General features: G+C 32.5%; 1 protein-coding gene and 1 long non-coding RNA gene across 4 annotated transcripts; one reads left to right on the forward strand and one right to left on the reverse strand.

Annotated features, from left to right (window-relative positions):
• Positions 1-78: 78 nt before the first annotated feature.
• LOC148205915 (uncharacterized) lies at positions 79-2,889 on the reverse strand. The gene is made up of 3 exons (XR_015786255.1): positions 2,559-2,889; positions 2,296-2,462; positions 79-413 (listed from the first exon to the last, which is right to left on the reverse strand). It is a non-coding gene; the product is annotated as an uncharacterized LOC148205915 (long non-coding RNA).
• A 7,988-nt stretch (positions 2,890-10,877) lies between these two features.
• LOC148205916 (uncharacterized) lies at positions 10,878-15,200 on the forward strand. 3 transcript variants are annotated; one of them, XM_088112461.1, is made up of 5 exons: positions 10,878-11,694; positions 11,877-12,020; positions 13,943-14,017; positions 14,792-14,875; positions 15,028-15,200. In XM_088112461.1, the coding sequence occupies exons 1-5, from the start codon at positions 11,110-11,112 to the stop codon at positions 15,121-15,123; spliced, it is 984 nt and encodes a 327-aa protein (XP_087968587.1). In that variant the 5' UTR covers positions 10,878-11,109; the 3' UTR covers positions 15,124-15,200. The 3 variants fall into 3 exon arrangements, with proteins under 3 accessions (XP_087968587.1, XP_087968591.1, XP_087968580.1); XM_088112454.1 differs by having other exon boundaries at positions 10,881-11,694; positions 13,943-14,032; XM_088112465.1 differs by lacking the exon at positions 14,792-14,875 and having other exon boundaries at positions 13,943-14,032.
• Positions 15,201-16,317: the final 1,117 nt, after the last annotated feature.

Below are 16,317 nucleotides of genomic sequence, written 5' to 3' on the forward strand. Positions count from 1 at the left end.
ACTTCTTTAATCTATATAGTTTATAACTATATCATGATTTTATACATAAATTAGGTATGTCTTATGATTTGGATTATGTAAACGTATATGGTCTTACTCAATTCATAGGGGCTGTCCAGCAACCAAGATTGTCAAAATTGACAACTCCTATAGTCAATTTTTGGGTTCTAGGTTCTAAGTCTAAATACTCTTACATATTTGACAATCAAATTCAAACAATACAAAACAAAGTTTCACAAAACTCAATGTATACAACATCGTAACCTCCATTCAACATAACTTAACATATCACATATAATCATGCAATTTCAGTTTAGGTGAGCATACCTTGGCCTTTGTTATCCTTTCCTGATCAAGTCTTCTTTCTACACTGTCTTCCTCCCCTTCTGCCCCCAAATCCTTTAAAAACTGACCTAAGACATCAAATAGAAGTGTACTTAAGGTTATCATACTTCACCATAATTCAACAAACCAAATTCTTTGATATTTGACAACTCAATATCCAAAGAAGTTAATCAAACAGTAGCATCAATTAATCTCTGCCAAAGCAATGAAACCAGACAAGTTGTTATCACTTCTCTTCCTCTGGTTGCATACATTTTTACTTATGAATACATATGTCTAGTTTCACTAAATCCAAATAAGAAAACAAAGTCCTTGACTGTGACAAGTTACAGTGTCTAGTGTTTAACTTAGATGTATATATAATGATATTTTGTAATTGAATTATCCTTACACTAACACAAAAAATTGTCTTTTACATCAAATGATCAAATTGGTACTATATATCTAACAATGGAATTCACACGGTACTCTTCTCTTAGAAATCAATCTCAACATTATAGCACCATAAAGAACATACAATTATTTTCATAACCAATTCACAAAAACACATACATATGAACTTAACTCAAATCAATAACCAATCCGAACATGTAAAGTTACTTCCACCATGAGGCATGGCGTTAAAATTTCATGATGACTTCACGAGCTTTGGAATCAGGCAGCAAAAGGTTATGAGTTAGAGCACTGAGTTTGGGAATTAAAATACCCCACACTGTTTAGACACTACTCCAGAAATCCAAAATTGGTCAGTGTCTCAGTACTACACCCACGGTAAACATTTACTGGTCCCCAACACAGCCCTTTGTTTTTTTTTATGCAGAAAAACCCATTAATGTTTAAATTTATTATGTTTTTTATGCAGAAACAACCATTAATATAGACAGTAACTGTTGTAAAAGATGAGATGTATCAAATGAGATAAAACATGTTATGAAGAAGGGATGCTAACTATTTATATCAGTAAAAAAAGTCAGATGTTAAACCAGAACAAGTTAATGGAAATTAGTAATATGTTAATCAAATGACATTAAATAATTCACTTTTGAACAAATTTTGAGCATATTATATGTATCCAACAACAGAACAAGGTGATTAATGTTGATGATTGTTAAATCCAGCATGCTGAATAATCCTTAAGGAAGAAAGATACATGGAGATAAAAATGCAAGCCAAGAACTCATATGTACGAAAACCTAAAGAAACAATAGCATTCAGGGTTTAAAATGAAACCAAAATATTTTGCAGTTTGATAGGAAAATAATGTCAGCAGAACCTGACATCATAATTTAAGAGGGCAGAGTGTCCATATCCAAGCAGGAATAGTGGGTTCATTTTTTGAATCCCAAGAAAACAAACTCTCATTATCCTTCCTGTCTCACCCTAGCTAGAAAGGGACACATCAACACAGTTGAACAAAAATGTCAAAAAAATGAATCAAACTTTTTTATGTTATTTTCTTCTGGGGTAAATTCTCCTCACTCTGTTCCTTCTTAGTCATTGTTGTACAGGCTATTCGGATATGGAATTGGAATTCACTTGCTTCAAGTAGAGGACCCCAGCAACATTCAAAGAAAGAAAGAAATTAATCCGAAAGATAATCACATACCATTCCAGGCAAGGTTTCAGTGTGAAATGAAATTTGTTTCATAGCATTACTTGAAATTAATTAGTGTTTGACAAAATGACTGAACAAAAGGAAACTGACATGGTTTGTTTGGTTTTTGTGATGAATGAAAACAGTGTGAAAGAATGGGAGCAGTGGAGAAGAAGCTTCAGGAAATGGAGATAACAGTTTCATAATCAACATACATTAGCAATCAAAATGACTACTTTGAACAATATTTTCTATAAAAATTCGTATTGCACACACTAATTCTGAGCATACATTGAACAAAGTCAGAACACATTCTTCTTAGCTTTCATAGTTCATCAATGAAAATGACAACTTACCTCGACAGTAGCCCCTTCAATAGCCTCTGAAGCGGTAGTGGAAGACCTTCTCACAGAGCGACACTCCCCTGGTTGCGCCGCCTCGTCTACGCCGCCTCCTCCAATATCTTCCCTCCACAATGGTAGCCTTCAACTGAACCACCCACCACCTTCCTCAGCTCAGAACACTGCAAAACGCTACAAGAAGAAAGGTTCCACCACTGACGCCTTCTCGAAAACAGTAACAGGGAAAGAAAATGAGATGGGAGAATGGGAGACTTCACCTATAATGGAGGACTGGGGAAGAATCGTATCCCAATGATGGTTAGGGTGGGAATCAGTCTGCACACGCGACACACTCAGTTCGTCGAGGGAGGAAGGGCACACAATCTCAATATTGGGGAAGAAGGGGTTTTCGCGAAATGAGGGGAGGGAAATATTTCACTTTCTAATTTCATATACATCATTCACTTACCGGCGGTCATTTACCTTCGGTAATCACTCCTGTGCATTACAGACGGCCATTACCCTTTGGAAAAGTGATACTACACAAGCCTTCGGAAAAGCCTTCGGTAAAATACATTTACCGAAGGCCACAAGGCCTTCGGTAATTACCCCTCGGAAATAATTATTTTTCCAGTAGTGAATCAAGTATATGTTGAGGGTGCTTCCATCAACATACCACCTCTTTTTACTAGTGATAACTATGCCTTCTAGAAAGTCAGAATGGAAATTATTATGGGGTCTGTTGACAGAGGCATCTGGGAAGCTGTACTAAATGGTCCTTATATTCCTAAAAATTCAGTTGATAGTGTGGAAGTAGAAAAACCATATTTTTTGTGGACTGTGGATGAAAACAAAATGGTACAATATGATGTTAAGGCCAAAAATATAATCTTATCTACACTAACCCTTGAGGAATTCTTTAAGGTTTCTATTTATAAAAGTGCTCAGGAAATATGGGAATTTTTAGAAGTCACTCATGATGAAGTGTCAAATGTGGCTAAGTTGACCTGTTCAAATTCAAGCTCTACATCAAACTCCTCAAGCTCAAGCAATTCTAATGAGCACAAAAATTTGTGCTTGATGGCCAACGATGAATCATCTAGAAGCAAATTCTTGAAGAAAAAGAAGGACAATCAAGGCTCCCCATCAAGCTTTAAATGTTATTGATGTGGTGAAAGAGGCCATGTGAAAGTTGATTGTCCAAACATCAAGAAAAGTAAAGAAAGAGAGAAAAAGAAAACTCACAAAGAGAAGAAGGCTTACATTGCTTGGAATGATAATGACTCATTTAGCTCAAGTGTTTCAGATGAAGAAGCAAACTTGTGTTTGACGATTATTACTGATGACACTTGTTAACACTTCGGCAAGTGTACCGAATCGTATCAAGTAATAATAATTGGTAAGACCAAGTATCGTTTCCCTAGAGACTCACGACCTAAACATTCATATGGTTTCTTGATTAATTAGGACTTGTAACCGAAGTCATTGTGTTTATAGTAAGGAAAATAAATATGAATGCAAGTGTTGATCAATTGGATTGAAAGATGAAAAAATGATTGATATAAAATATGGAATGATTATGTTGTTGGGGTTTCCAACTTATCCTATCCACTCTCATGTATTAACGAATTCATCTTCTTCATTAATGTTAATGCCTCTTTCTAATTTACCTTAAACCTGATGTCTTGGTGAAGAAAGCCTACTCCTAATTACTAGTTCATAATGTCTTGTATCCCTAGCAATTAATCATGCATTACATTCGCACAGAAGCTTAAAGGCAACCAACACTCCTATCCCTATGTCTAGGTAATATTGCTTTTGAAAGAATTTCCCCAATTCTAGATTTTCTCGTATGTGTCCATAGCGACAAAATGAATAATCATGCAATTGAATGAGTTAAACAAAGTATGCATAAAGTAAAGAGGAAAAACCTAACAATTAATGAAGTAAAGCATTTTATAATAAGAATCAATTCAATACATAAGAGTTTCAAAAGATTACATTGTTTCTCCAACAACAATGGAGGTTTAGTTCACCATAGACATGGTAAACTAGATGAAAATAATGGAATATAAAACCCTAAAAGTTGAAGATGGGAGCTTCCGCATCCAAAATCCGCCTCCAAGGGGTGAAAGGAGTGTATTTTTGCCTCTTTTTGTCCAAAGATATGAACCCTAGAACATCCAAAACCTTAAATAGTTCATTAAAAATACAAAAAATAAGCCTAAGCCCACGTCGTCAGCGCCCCAAAAGGGCGCTTAGAGGTAGTTGCGACACTCTTTTGAGCCTCAATGATGGCTCCCAAGCGTGAAACAGTGCTTTCAAAACCAAACTAGCGCTCAGCGGTGGAGCCCAAGTGTGAAACAGTGCTTTCAGAACTAAGTTGGCGCTCAGAGGTGGCGCCCAGGCGTGAAACAGTGGTTGCACTTCCAGACTGGCGCTAGCGCTGGCGCCTAGGCGTGAAACAATGGTTCTTCTATCTGCCATTTTTCCAACCTTTCATGACTCCAGCTCCTTGCTACTTCAACTTCTTCATCCAATTCATTTTAATTTCTGTCAGAATAAGGAAAAATAAGTATAAAACCCATTCAACTCTCTTATTATCATAACTTAATCAAAAACATGATTTCAAGCTAGTTTCTAAGTCATAAAAAGGGTGTTTTTAATATCAAAATTAAGTATAAAAATAACATTTTTTCAATCGTTATCAACACTGCAAGCCAAGTAAGTTCCTCTAGCTTTGAAACTAGTGAGTTTGATTTGCAAAAAGCTTTTCTTGAATTGCTAAATGAATCTGAAAAATTGGATGCTGCTCATAAAAATTTGAAAAATGAGTTTAAGGAATTAAAAATTAAATATGAAAAGCATTAGATGAAGAAGTCATACTAAGAAATAAAGTTATTAATCTTGAAATTAAATTGTTTGAGTCTATTGCAAATGAACAACTTGTTGAATGTTTATCTTGTAAGACTTATATGTTTGACATTGACATACTTAAGAACTTACTTGCTAAAGCAACCAAGTCTAACTCATATGCTCCAACTAGCTTTAAAAGAAATAATTTTAGAAACAAAAGCATGCATCAACATAAGAAACCACAAAATAGGAGAACACATAGAGTTTGGGTTAAAAAAGGAACAATTGTAAAAACCAAACTGCATGGTGTTTGTTGCTTCTATTGTATGAAAAAGGGACATACTTCAAACAAATGTAGAATAAAACATTATGGAATTTCAAATGAAAAATATGCATGGGTTAAAGTTGTCAAATGATGTTTGCTTGCATGTACTAACCCCAAGGACCCAAATGAGATTGTGGGGACCAAACCTCTCTTGGTTGGTTTTGCAGGTTAAGTTCTCAAAAGGAGAGGAGAGCTCCATGGTATTTTGCTTTTGGAATTGATGCTCTAGGCCAGAAAGTGACTCCATCAAATGGCCTTCAAAGCCTTGGTTCGAGCTCCATGTGTTTGAGCTAAGTGTTGTTTGAACTGTGTTGTTGCACTTTGTTCGGCTTATCTTTTTGATCTTCCATTATTTGATTATTGTTATATTCATTTCTATTTGGGCAAATGATATGTCCATCACTGGTTCATTCATCCTGTTGTGTGTTCTTGTCTGTTTACACATTTTAACCAGTGAAGTTCTTTTATTTGAGACATTCATGTACTGAATTTCATTTTTGTTATGTCATGTGAATTGTTATTTTAGTGCTTTGTTTTTAATTATAAAATTGAATATGTGTTTAACTGGTTTAGTATTCAATTTCACGAGAACTTTGAAGTTAGCCTTGGTGTAATATCTGTCAAGCTTCAAAAGCAATGAAAGATTCATTTGGATGAGCTGGCTGACAGATTTCCATTGGCATTTTTGAATGATTAAGTCATTTGACGATTGAATTGGCATTTTTGTTTCTTATTTATCAATTTGTGGTTGTCCTGTTTTGTATCTAATGTTTGATTGCTTAGACATGCCAATCTTGTTTAAGAAGCTGCTTCATTCTGGTTTCTGAAATCTGAAAGAAAGGTTTATGTGCTTGGTAGCATTGGAGGTGGTGGTGGTTTGAAAGATTCTTCAGCCTTAAACTGCCAAGAAGAATTTCCATTCAAAACTTTTCATTAATGTATCCTCAGTTTCTCAAGAAAAGCTTGAGTGTAGTTGATTAAGATGGGGGATAAAATCCTTTAAACCAAGATAAATAATTTTATTGAATTAAATCTGATTACTGCATATTGTTGTTTTAATTTTCGTATATGATGTTTTGATTTGCAGAGCTGAATTCATGAGGTTGAACAAATTGGGATATGAGAGTGCATGAATCATATTTGTTATTTGGGAAGTTGTAAATTGTGATGTCAAAGCTAGTTTTGAACTAATTGTGCTAGCTGTAATGCTTCATGTTAAACTTGAAGGAGCTGTGATGTGATCATATTCATTTGAGCTACTATTGCATTCATTGTAGTTTATAAATTGGTTGTTGAATCATTAATATCTTAATTGTTTGAAAAGTGATTGTCGATTTCATGGGTTAACTGAGTATGCTGAAAACTGAATTTTAATTGCATATTTAAGGGGGTGTCTTTACTTTATGACTTTTGAAGAGAATTGGGAGAAATAACTGTCTTAGAAGTAAAAACAAATTCATAAGAGTTTTAATTTTTCGTAAGTCTAGCGTATTTAATCGATTATTACATCGAATAATCGATTATCCTCGAGTTCAATCAAAACTGATTTTTTTTAAAATATAGAGGATAGGCTAGATGAGGTCTAGAATAGTGACTGAACGACAACCTAGGCAGCCGAACGGTTCATATGGTACACAGGGAGAAGTACGTTAGTTACCGAACGATTTTTATGAATTACACAGTAATTGGTTTTTCTTTCTTTTAATTAAACCGGACGGTTCATTTGGTAGATTTAGTTTCTCTTGTTATATTTTCTTGCATAAATTGATTTTTTAAGGGGGAGAACATTTTGAAGGGGAGTACTTCTACTTGCTTTTTGCTTATGATAAAAAAGGGGGAGAAGAACAAATTGAACAAACTCCTAGGACAATTACTACTAACCTGTTTGTAAGTTTGTATTCTATGCAGATACACAAAGATGCTTTTATACAAGGAATTTTTTATCATCATAAAAAAGGGGGAGATTGTTACAATGAGGAGCATTGGTATCTTGAAGATAATGATTTTGATGATGTTACAAAGTGAAGAATAAGAAGACTTCTATTGTATGAGATTTTAAAAGCATTTCTGCACAAGAGAAGACATCAAGACCGAACGGTAGACTTCATGACCAAAACCAAGCAGTGGAAGGCATGACCGTGACCTAACGGTCATATCAGATTAAGGTTGAACGGTCACTACGCAGTTGAAGACCGAACATTGTTCATGGCCGAATACAGCTAGAAGACCAAATTGTCGATAAAGACCGAATATTGTTCATGGCCGAACACAGTTAGAAGATCGAACGGTACCTATATGTCAACAGCCGAACGATCACTATCAATCAAAGACCGAACGGTATGTAGTAGTTGAAGGCTTGACAATGTATAATAGTTCAAGACCGAACACAGGGTGAACACTGGCCGAACACAGTTCAGGACCGAACGAAGTTGAACATTGGTGAAACTGAGTAATACCGAACGGTCACTAACACTGGCCGAACACAAGTTGAAGACCGAACGATAGAAGGTAATCAGGGCTCAAACCGAACGATAGAAGGGGGTGAAGAACTGGAACCGATCGGTTGAATAATAAATATTCTAAATTATTTCAAGTCTCACAGATAATCGATTATCACTTATAATAATCGTTTATCACTAGTAGTTGTAATGCTCTTCAGTTTCGGACCAGTAGGCTATATATACCTTTGCCAAACACTTTAGAAAGGTATCTAAGTCATTTGAGAATACAGTATGATCTGAGGAAGTTCTCAAGTGTTAGTTCATTGCTCTTGTCAAGTCTTGTGAATAGGAGAAGCTCACGTTTTGTGTGTCAAAGGTCGGAGCAGTTCTCTTCAAGTTGGCAGAGTTGTTTTCTTCTGGTTCGTTGGTCGAAGGAAGATATTTGCTGCACTGTTCCGGTTCGTTTGTCGAAGGAAAATGTTCGCTGCTTGCTTCCAGTTCGTTTGTCAAAGGAAGTTTCCTTCCGGTTCGTCTGTCGAAGGAATGTTTTATCATTCTTATTTCATTTACTATATTGTAATCTGTAAAATTGTTTTTAGTGAAAAAGTTAATCACTATTCATAGTGATTAACAACTAAACGTAGAATCTTTTGATTCGAACCAGGATAAAAATCATTTGTGTGATTTTTTCTACTCCCTGCACTCTTTATATTTTCTGTACATCAACTGTTTGATAAAACTTTTAAGAGAAAATTAAAGGAACCATTTTTAAAATTGACCGAACAAGCTCTTATTTTATAACAATTAGTATCGTACTCTGTTTTTGATATTTTCGCTGCACAAAAATCGGTACCGATTGTTCCTACAAGATTGAAGGTTGAGCTAAGTCGGATTTGAACCAGATGTCAAGTCAAGTAAGGCCCGGGTTGAAGGTAAACCAAGTTGAGTCTGGGGGAAGGTTGAGTCAAGTTAGAATCTAATCGAAGGTCGTACCGAGTGGTCCGGATCGAAGATCGAGCCGAGTAAACTCGGGTCGAAGCTCGTATCGAGTGGCCCATATTGAATATGGAGTCAAGTGGACTCAGCCGAAAGTAAAGCCAAGTTGTCTCGAGCTAAAGGTTGAGCTTGAGTTGGACTAAGAAAAAGGTTAAGTCGAGTCGGCCAAGACCAAAGGTTAAGCCAAGTTAAGCATGTAGCAAGATAAGGATTTCAAGTTCAAGTCGAAAGTCAAGTCGAGTCGAACTTGGACCAAAGTTTGAGAGAATTTTTCTTACAACAAAAATTGGGACGAGTGGATTGGATTGAAGATTGAAATGAATCAGCGTATGTTAAAGGTCAAGATAAATTAACATAGGTTGAAGGTTAAATTGAACTAAGTCAACTTAAACCAAAAAATAAGATAAGTTATTAAAATTTCTTTAAAATAGAGTTTTTTTTAAAAAAGAAAATAAATTATTTTATCTAAAAAATTAAAATCTAAAATATTTTGAATTACTCATCTACATCAACTATTTAAAAAATGAAGAAAATTTAATTTTAAATAATTTATAGATACTGTATATTTTAGTTTTGGTTGAATCCATCTTCCAAACCCAGAGTTAATGTAAATATTGCTTGTAAAAAGTTTTGTGATAACCCAATTGTCCCATTATTTAGTATAGTTTTTCTTGTTGATAAAGGCAAATGTTTCGGTGCTCGTTAAAAAAAAAAACCATAATAATCGTAAAGTCTCTAACTTTATTACCATTGTTGCAATCTATAATGGTTTCTCTATTTAGGTCTTCTGATTCCTCGTCACGGTCGAGGCTCCGGCTACTCAGCCACCATCTTTAGTTTCTCAGACTCCAAAAATTTCACAGGATTCGGCTGGTGTAAATCAAGCTCAAATGCGGTTTCAATGATTTTCGGTGGTGTGACACTTTAGGTGACTTTGAATTTGATATAAAGCTGAGATGGGAACATTTGAAATTATTATATGATTAGCTATTAGTAGATCCACATGGAGAGACACCAAAACATTTACAAAAAAAAAAAAAAACCACAAACATTTAAGAAGTAGCCATGATAATTTGTTCGTCACCAATATCTACATTCAAAGACCTCTACTATAGGTATATGAAATACACTAGAGCCATTTGCAATTGATAAGCTAATGTGGTAAGAAAATGAGATATCAACGTGTTAAGAACTAGCATTTAATACTGCTAAATGGCTACTAACGTTTTGTATAACAACATAGTTAGCACAATAGGAATTCTATTGTAGAGGTAGGACTTGTAGGTGATTTAGACCAGAAGGTAGTATTTCACTGGTCAATATTTTGATGAAATATAAGAGTTGAGTCACCTTTAAGATATTTTAACTGATAATAAAAATATAAAATAAGTAATCTTCTACCAAAGAGTCAAAGGCCAAAATTAAAAAAACTTGTACAATCCCAACTTTTTCCCTACCAAGGTTCGAACATGATTTTTTTGTTAGGTATATGTTGCTTTAGCTAGTGTTGCTAATATTTCTTTACTCTTTTGCAAAGAAGGTGGGGGCTTCTAATTTAAAGTTGTCTCTGGGTATCAATGAATCTCTCAGCATTGTGATGAAAGCCTTAGATCAATATAATCCTAATAAAGTAAATCCTACAAGAATCTCAACATCTATAACGTTGTTTGATTTCGTTTATCTTTGCAGTAAACCTAGGAAAAGCTCCATATATATAATATATATATAGTAGTAACCCTATTTGAGCTTGAAGCTTCACTTTGATCCATATTCCTGCAATTCTTTCACCAAATTTTCCACATACAGAAGCTAGCTTTTCTGCGAGTTGGTCCATGACAAAGAACAAGGTTAATTTAAATGAGTATTCCTCACGAGTTAAGAGCATAAACAAAAAACTAAAAGATATAAAAAGGTTTCTGAAGTGTCACACAAACATACTCATGATTCTATTCTAGTCCTGGTAGATAGGCAAAGAAATTCAATTTTTTGTGTCCAACCATTCCCTTGTTTTAAGCAAAGATTTATTCCAACACGTGATTAGCAAGGTGAGGCTATAGTGAAGTTAACGAAAGGCTAATGTGTAAAAAAGAAGCAAAGAAATTATGCCCACCTTCTTTTTTTCAGCTTTCTTTCAAAGCACAAAATAGATACCTCCCTTCAAACTTTCCTTCAAAGATGTACAAATTTCATTCCGAAGCATTTTAGATTTGCATGATAAATACTAGTAGTAATACACTGCTTCTGCTTACACATTATTTGTCCTTGAATAATTTCCATCAGATGGAATCTGCTATCTCCCTACGTTACTGTCCCTTTCCCTACAGCTCCAAAGGATTTCAAAGTGCAAGTTCTATCAGATTTCATCTCAGGTTAAACCATGCCACACCTCTTTGTGCTCCTCAATTTTCTGCCACCAGACACCCAGTTACACGTTCAGTTTGGCATGCGAATTGCACGTTTGAAAGATTCTCCCAGCCCACCCAGAAGGAGGGAAGAGGCAGCAAAATTCTGAGAGGGGTTACAGGAGCTTCTCTTTTGCTGGCATGTGTTCTTGGATTGTTTAACTTTAAGATGAATCCAAAACTCACCACTGCTCATGCTTCTCGGTATGAAGATTATTTTAATTCATCCATGTCTGAGAATGAAGTTGATCCATCTCACCTTGAGGGCAAAGGAAGAGATGCTCTTAAGTCATTGTTGAAAATAATGAAAGATGCACAAGTTAAAAATGAGAATGAGATACCTTCCCAGTTTAGCAAGCTTGGACCTAGCCAACAAGAAGTTAACACCCTTAAGGTTTTCTTCTTTTGCTGTAATATAGTACTGCTTCTAGATTTTGTTGTGAATGAAGTGAAACACTGAAGCTTGATGCTGCTTTATTTAAAACAATGAAGAGCAATAACGTCAAAACTAATTTGTTAATTATTACCTGATAATCTCTTTTTGTTCAATGTGTCTTGCTTCTTTCTGATTTTCAGTGTATTGCTATTCGTGAAAGCAAATCTCAGAAGGGACGTGAAGCACTGAAGAAACTGCAAGAACAATACGAAAAGTGCAAGAATATTCCAGAGGCACGAGAGTACCTTGGAGCGGCTTTGGTAGAAGTTTTCCTCCTTCTCCAGGTATGAACAGAAAACATAATTTACCTTATATTTTTGATATTATACAAATTAGTTATAAAGTTTTTAATTTCATTAATTTTGCCTTTTTAAGTAATTATTTCTACTCGATCCGATAGACCCCATGTTAAAGAGTGCAGTGGTCTAAATAAGAATATTTTAAATTTCTTTATTAAGAAATAACTTATATATATTTGGACTATATTATAACTATATTTTGGTAGTTTAATATTTTTTTTATTATTGTTTATTATTTATTATATATTATATTGTTATTATATTTTTATGTAAATATTATTGTAATAGGTACGTAAACTCATTATTTATGTTGATTTTATAAACACTAGTATTTTTCAAGAAATATTTATTTTATAAATACTCATATATATTATGATAAATCTTGATATAAATAAAGAATAAATTTTTTAATTTCATTAATTTTTTTAATGTTTTAGGTAATTATTTCTACTTGATCTAGACATATTAAAAAGTGCGGTCCAATCCCGAAATATGAGTGTCTGTTCTTGTGGTCTAATAAAACTATTTTAAGTCTCTTTTAAGAAATAACTTATATCTATTTGGGCTGTATTATTATATTATAACTATATTTCAATTGTTTAATATTTTTTATTATTGTTTATTATTTATTATTTATTATATTTTTTAGGTAAATATTATAATAGGAACACATACTCATGATTTATTTTGATTTTATAAACATAACTAATATTTTTTAAGAAATATTTATTTCCTAAATACTCACATACTGTGATAAACTTTGATATACATAAATATTTTAACTCTTTTATTGACTTGAGTATCGAATAATCTTTTATAAATGTATTTTTCTTTCTTGAAGCAGCTCAAGTTCCAGGTAAGAACCATGATTAAAGTAATTCAACATTTATTTGATTCTTACTAATTATTTTTATTAATATTTTTTAAATTAAAATTTTAAATGATTAGATGTTAATTGTATATTAACATTATTTATTTTAATAAATCGATGTGATTATTACTAAACACCAAAAACATCAAACACATCTCGTATTAACCAATTCAAACAAAATTAATAAAATTAAATTTTGACTATATTTTTTTTTCTATTGTACTAATCACAAAATATGTTACGAATTGTTATAGTAAACCGATTATTTACTCATTTTGTTTATAATTAAATGAAAAGTTTATTAAAATAAAAGCCACCTTTATGAAATATTATACTCCCTCAATTTTTTTATTTATATATTTATAAATATTTGTTAGTGTTAATTTTATATTCCAATTATATTTTACATTTACTTTTTTTAAAAATATTTTATAGATAGACAAAAATAAACGTAAAAAGTATCTTAAGAAAGAATATTAAGTATCTCTCATAAATTTATGTATTTTTAATTGAGTATTAAAATTTTTTATATTCTTTAATGAATTTTCATTATTTAATTTTTTTCTTTAATTGTCAGTCATTTTCTTTAGTTGTCTCTGTATATTAAAAAGAAGGTTTTTATAATTAATCAACATTGAATCTCTTAATTTATTATTGTTCCTATTATTTTGTATTAATAACATATGGATATAAGAAAATAAGATGAAAAGGTCAATTAACAAAAACATTAAAAAGATAAAAATTCAATTAAAAAATATAAATTTTTTGAATAGTCAAATGAAATAAAAAAATAAATTAGTAAGATAAAGAATTTGACTGATTAAGAGAAAAAGGATAAAATAAAATAATTTTTTAATTAATTAAAATTAATTTATACATAAATTTACTTAAGTTTACCGTTATAGTTTATATGTTTATGTTTTATCATATATGTTATACGATACATAAAATAAAAATATTTGGATAGAAAAGCAAATATTAAGAAGAAAAAAAGAGTGTGCAGTTATAAAATAGTTGGAATCGTACTTGATTGTAGGAAAATTTGGAGGAGGCCCGTAAAATACTTGACGCCCAAATCAACCAAGAGCTTCAATCCGAGCCTAAAAATAAGGTAACCCCAAAAGAGGTTAGTGAATTTTATCCCTAATTTATTTATTTATATATATATATATAAGCAAATAAAATGAAAAATATATAAGAAAAGAATATACTCTTAAGATTTATTTTACTAAAGATAGTGTTGTGATGGTTTATATGATTTTTCTTTTATAATTTATTCATGAAGAATCTCTTAATATTGAAAAAAATTAATCAATTAATTTTAGTAAAATACTTTTTTTTTATTTGTAAGATTCAAAATTGGGATTTTATAATAGGACATTCAAAATACTCCCTCTACCATTTTATTGCTGATGTTAAATTGTATCCTATTAATTAAGTAATTAATTATATTAGCTAAAGAATTAATGAATACTTTTATTAGAAATGCATAAAGTGAATTGCAGTTAAAATCATTATGAATTGATAAAGAAAATGCTAACTTGTAATTAGTATGGTTTTTCTTAGCATATGTTCACATGTCGGAGTGAAGACTTAAATCTTGATATGCATGATATTCGTAAAAGAAAGAGATATATCAAATTATGCATAAATAATTAAAATTAAAATATTTATTATTTTAACATATCAAATAGTCTCATATTACTTAAAAATTAAATTAATGATAGTTTAAATGTATTTTTTTAATAAACTTAAGTTTACAATTTTATAATTTAATTTTACCTAATCTATAGTTATTTTTCTGACTCTATATAAAGACAAAATAGAAGAAAATAAATACATAAGGAAAAATAGTAATTAAGATTTATTTTTGTGTAAATCTCAGAAATGTGATGAACTATTAAACCTTTACAATGATTTTGAATCTGGGTCAAGGAGAGTGGTGATAGCTAAATGGATTCTTTACAAGGTTAGTCATGAATTTTGAATTTTGAATTTTAAATTTTAAATTTTGAATCAGAAAAAAAAGTTGAGAAGATAAACAAAGTCATTGAAAGTTAGTAGAAGTGTTGTTTAAGATGAATTTGATGAAGATTAAAGTGTAAAGTGAATGATGTGCAGGCCATTGTACACACAATGTTGGAAGACAACGGAGCACGGAAATGGGGTAATAAGGAAGCACTTGAATGGAGAAAAACATTCATCAAAACATTTTAATCAATCGTACCTTTATTTTCATTCCTCTTTCTTTCACTTCACAACATCAATAATTTATCTTTGATTTATTATTTTAATCTATTTCATTTTATGTAATAGTTGATATTTAGTTATAGGTTTAAACTCTCGGAACATCATCGTATTTATATGAGAATCTCAAATGAGTCATCATATTTTCAACTGTCTCAATTAGGTCCATATATCTGTAAAATATCTCAATTGGGTCCAAATATTTGTAAAATTGAGCCAATTTTGCCATAACCGTTAAATTGTCACAAACAGTGTTAAAATGTGTTGAGATGGATATAGTGAGGTGGATATTTTATTAAAAAAAATATGCTGACAGTGATGACGTGGAATTTAATGAATTAAAAAAAAGTAGAAAAATTATACAAACAGAAAAAAAGGGGGAAAATAGCTTGCATTCAGAAAAATCACATAGACCCAATTTGAAAAACCCTTTGAACCCTCGCCACTGCCCTTATCATGCTTGTCGTCATCTCCTTTGCAAAACTCTAGTCCCGAAAAGCCGCCGCAAAGACGCTACCACGGTCGAATCGCGCCACTAAAAAATCCTAAGTCGTGCTTCCATGACCACAACCAGAACGCTCCGCACCTCCATCAAAGCACATAAACCTAATCACGTTTCTCCTTATCAGGACGCCATGCCTTCGCCATTAAACACCACCGTGAGACACTGCACGGAGGCAACACTAAACTTATCTCATCCAATGACCTCCACAATTTCTCCATCTTTTAGCTACTATAAATGTTACAATAGTTTTTTTTATTTCTATCATTTAATCAATTTTAGCAGAGAATTGTCTTTGAATTGGAAAACCTGCAGTGGAGTCGAACGAAAATTTTAGCAGAGAATTCCTCAATTTTATCATTTAATCAATTTTAGCAGAGAGCCTAATTACATTTAGAGAGAGCAGCAGCAGACTTGGTATCAAAACCCACAATAAGAATGAGCATGGGAACGAAAATGCCACCCCCACCTACCCCTCCAACGGTCCCAAAAGCTGATCCAAGAAACCCAATAACCGTGGCCAACGCAACTCTCCACCCCACCTTCAATTCCTGCACCCCCAACAAAGAAAGCATTAGTCTTTTTCCCCAAAACGATATCGTGACAGAGAAGAGATGAAGGTGTGACATACAGGCCATTATTGTCGCTACATTAGGCTTGTG

The sequence above is a fragment of the Vigna umbellata genome, chromosome 1 (assembly GCF_029865625.1).
Source record: "Vigna umbellata cultivar VRB3 chromosome 1, Vumbellata_1.0, whole genome shotgun sequence".
Lineage (NCBI taxonomy): Eukaryota > Viridiplantae > Streptophyta > Magnoliopsida > Fabales > Fabaceae > Vigna > Vigna umbellata.

What these genes read in the sequence shown, in the direction of transcription:
- LOC148205916 (XM_088112454.1), top strand. Translation starts at nt 11,110, where the DNA reads ATGATAAATACTAGTAGTAATACACTGCTTCTGCTTACACATTATTTG. An exon ending in AAGAAGTTAACACCCTTAAG is followed by an intron (nt 11,695 to 11,876) that starts GTTTTCTTCTTT and finishes TCTGATTTTCAG; the next exon opens with TGTATTGCTATTCGTGAAAG. An exon ending in CTAAATGGATTCTTTACAAG is followed by an intron (nt 14,876 to 15,027) that starts GTTAGTCATGAA and finishes AATGATGTGCAG; the next exon opens with GCCATTGTACACACAATGTT.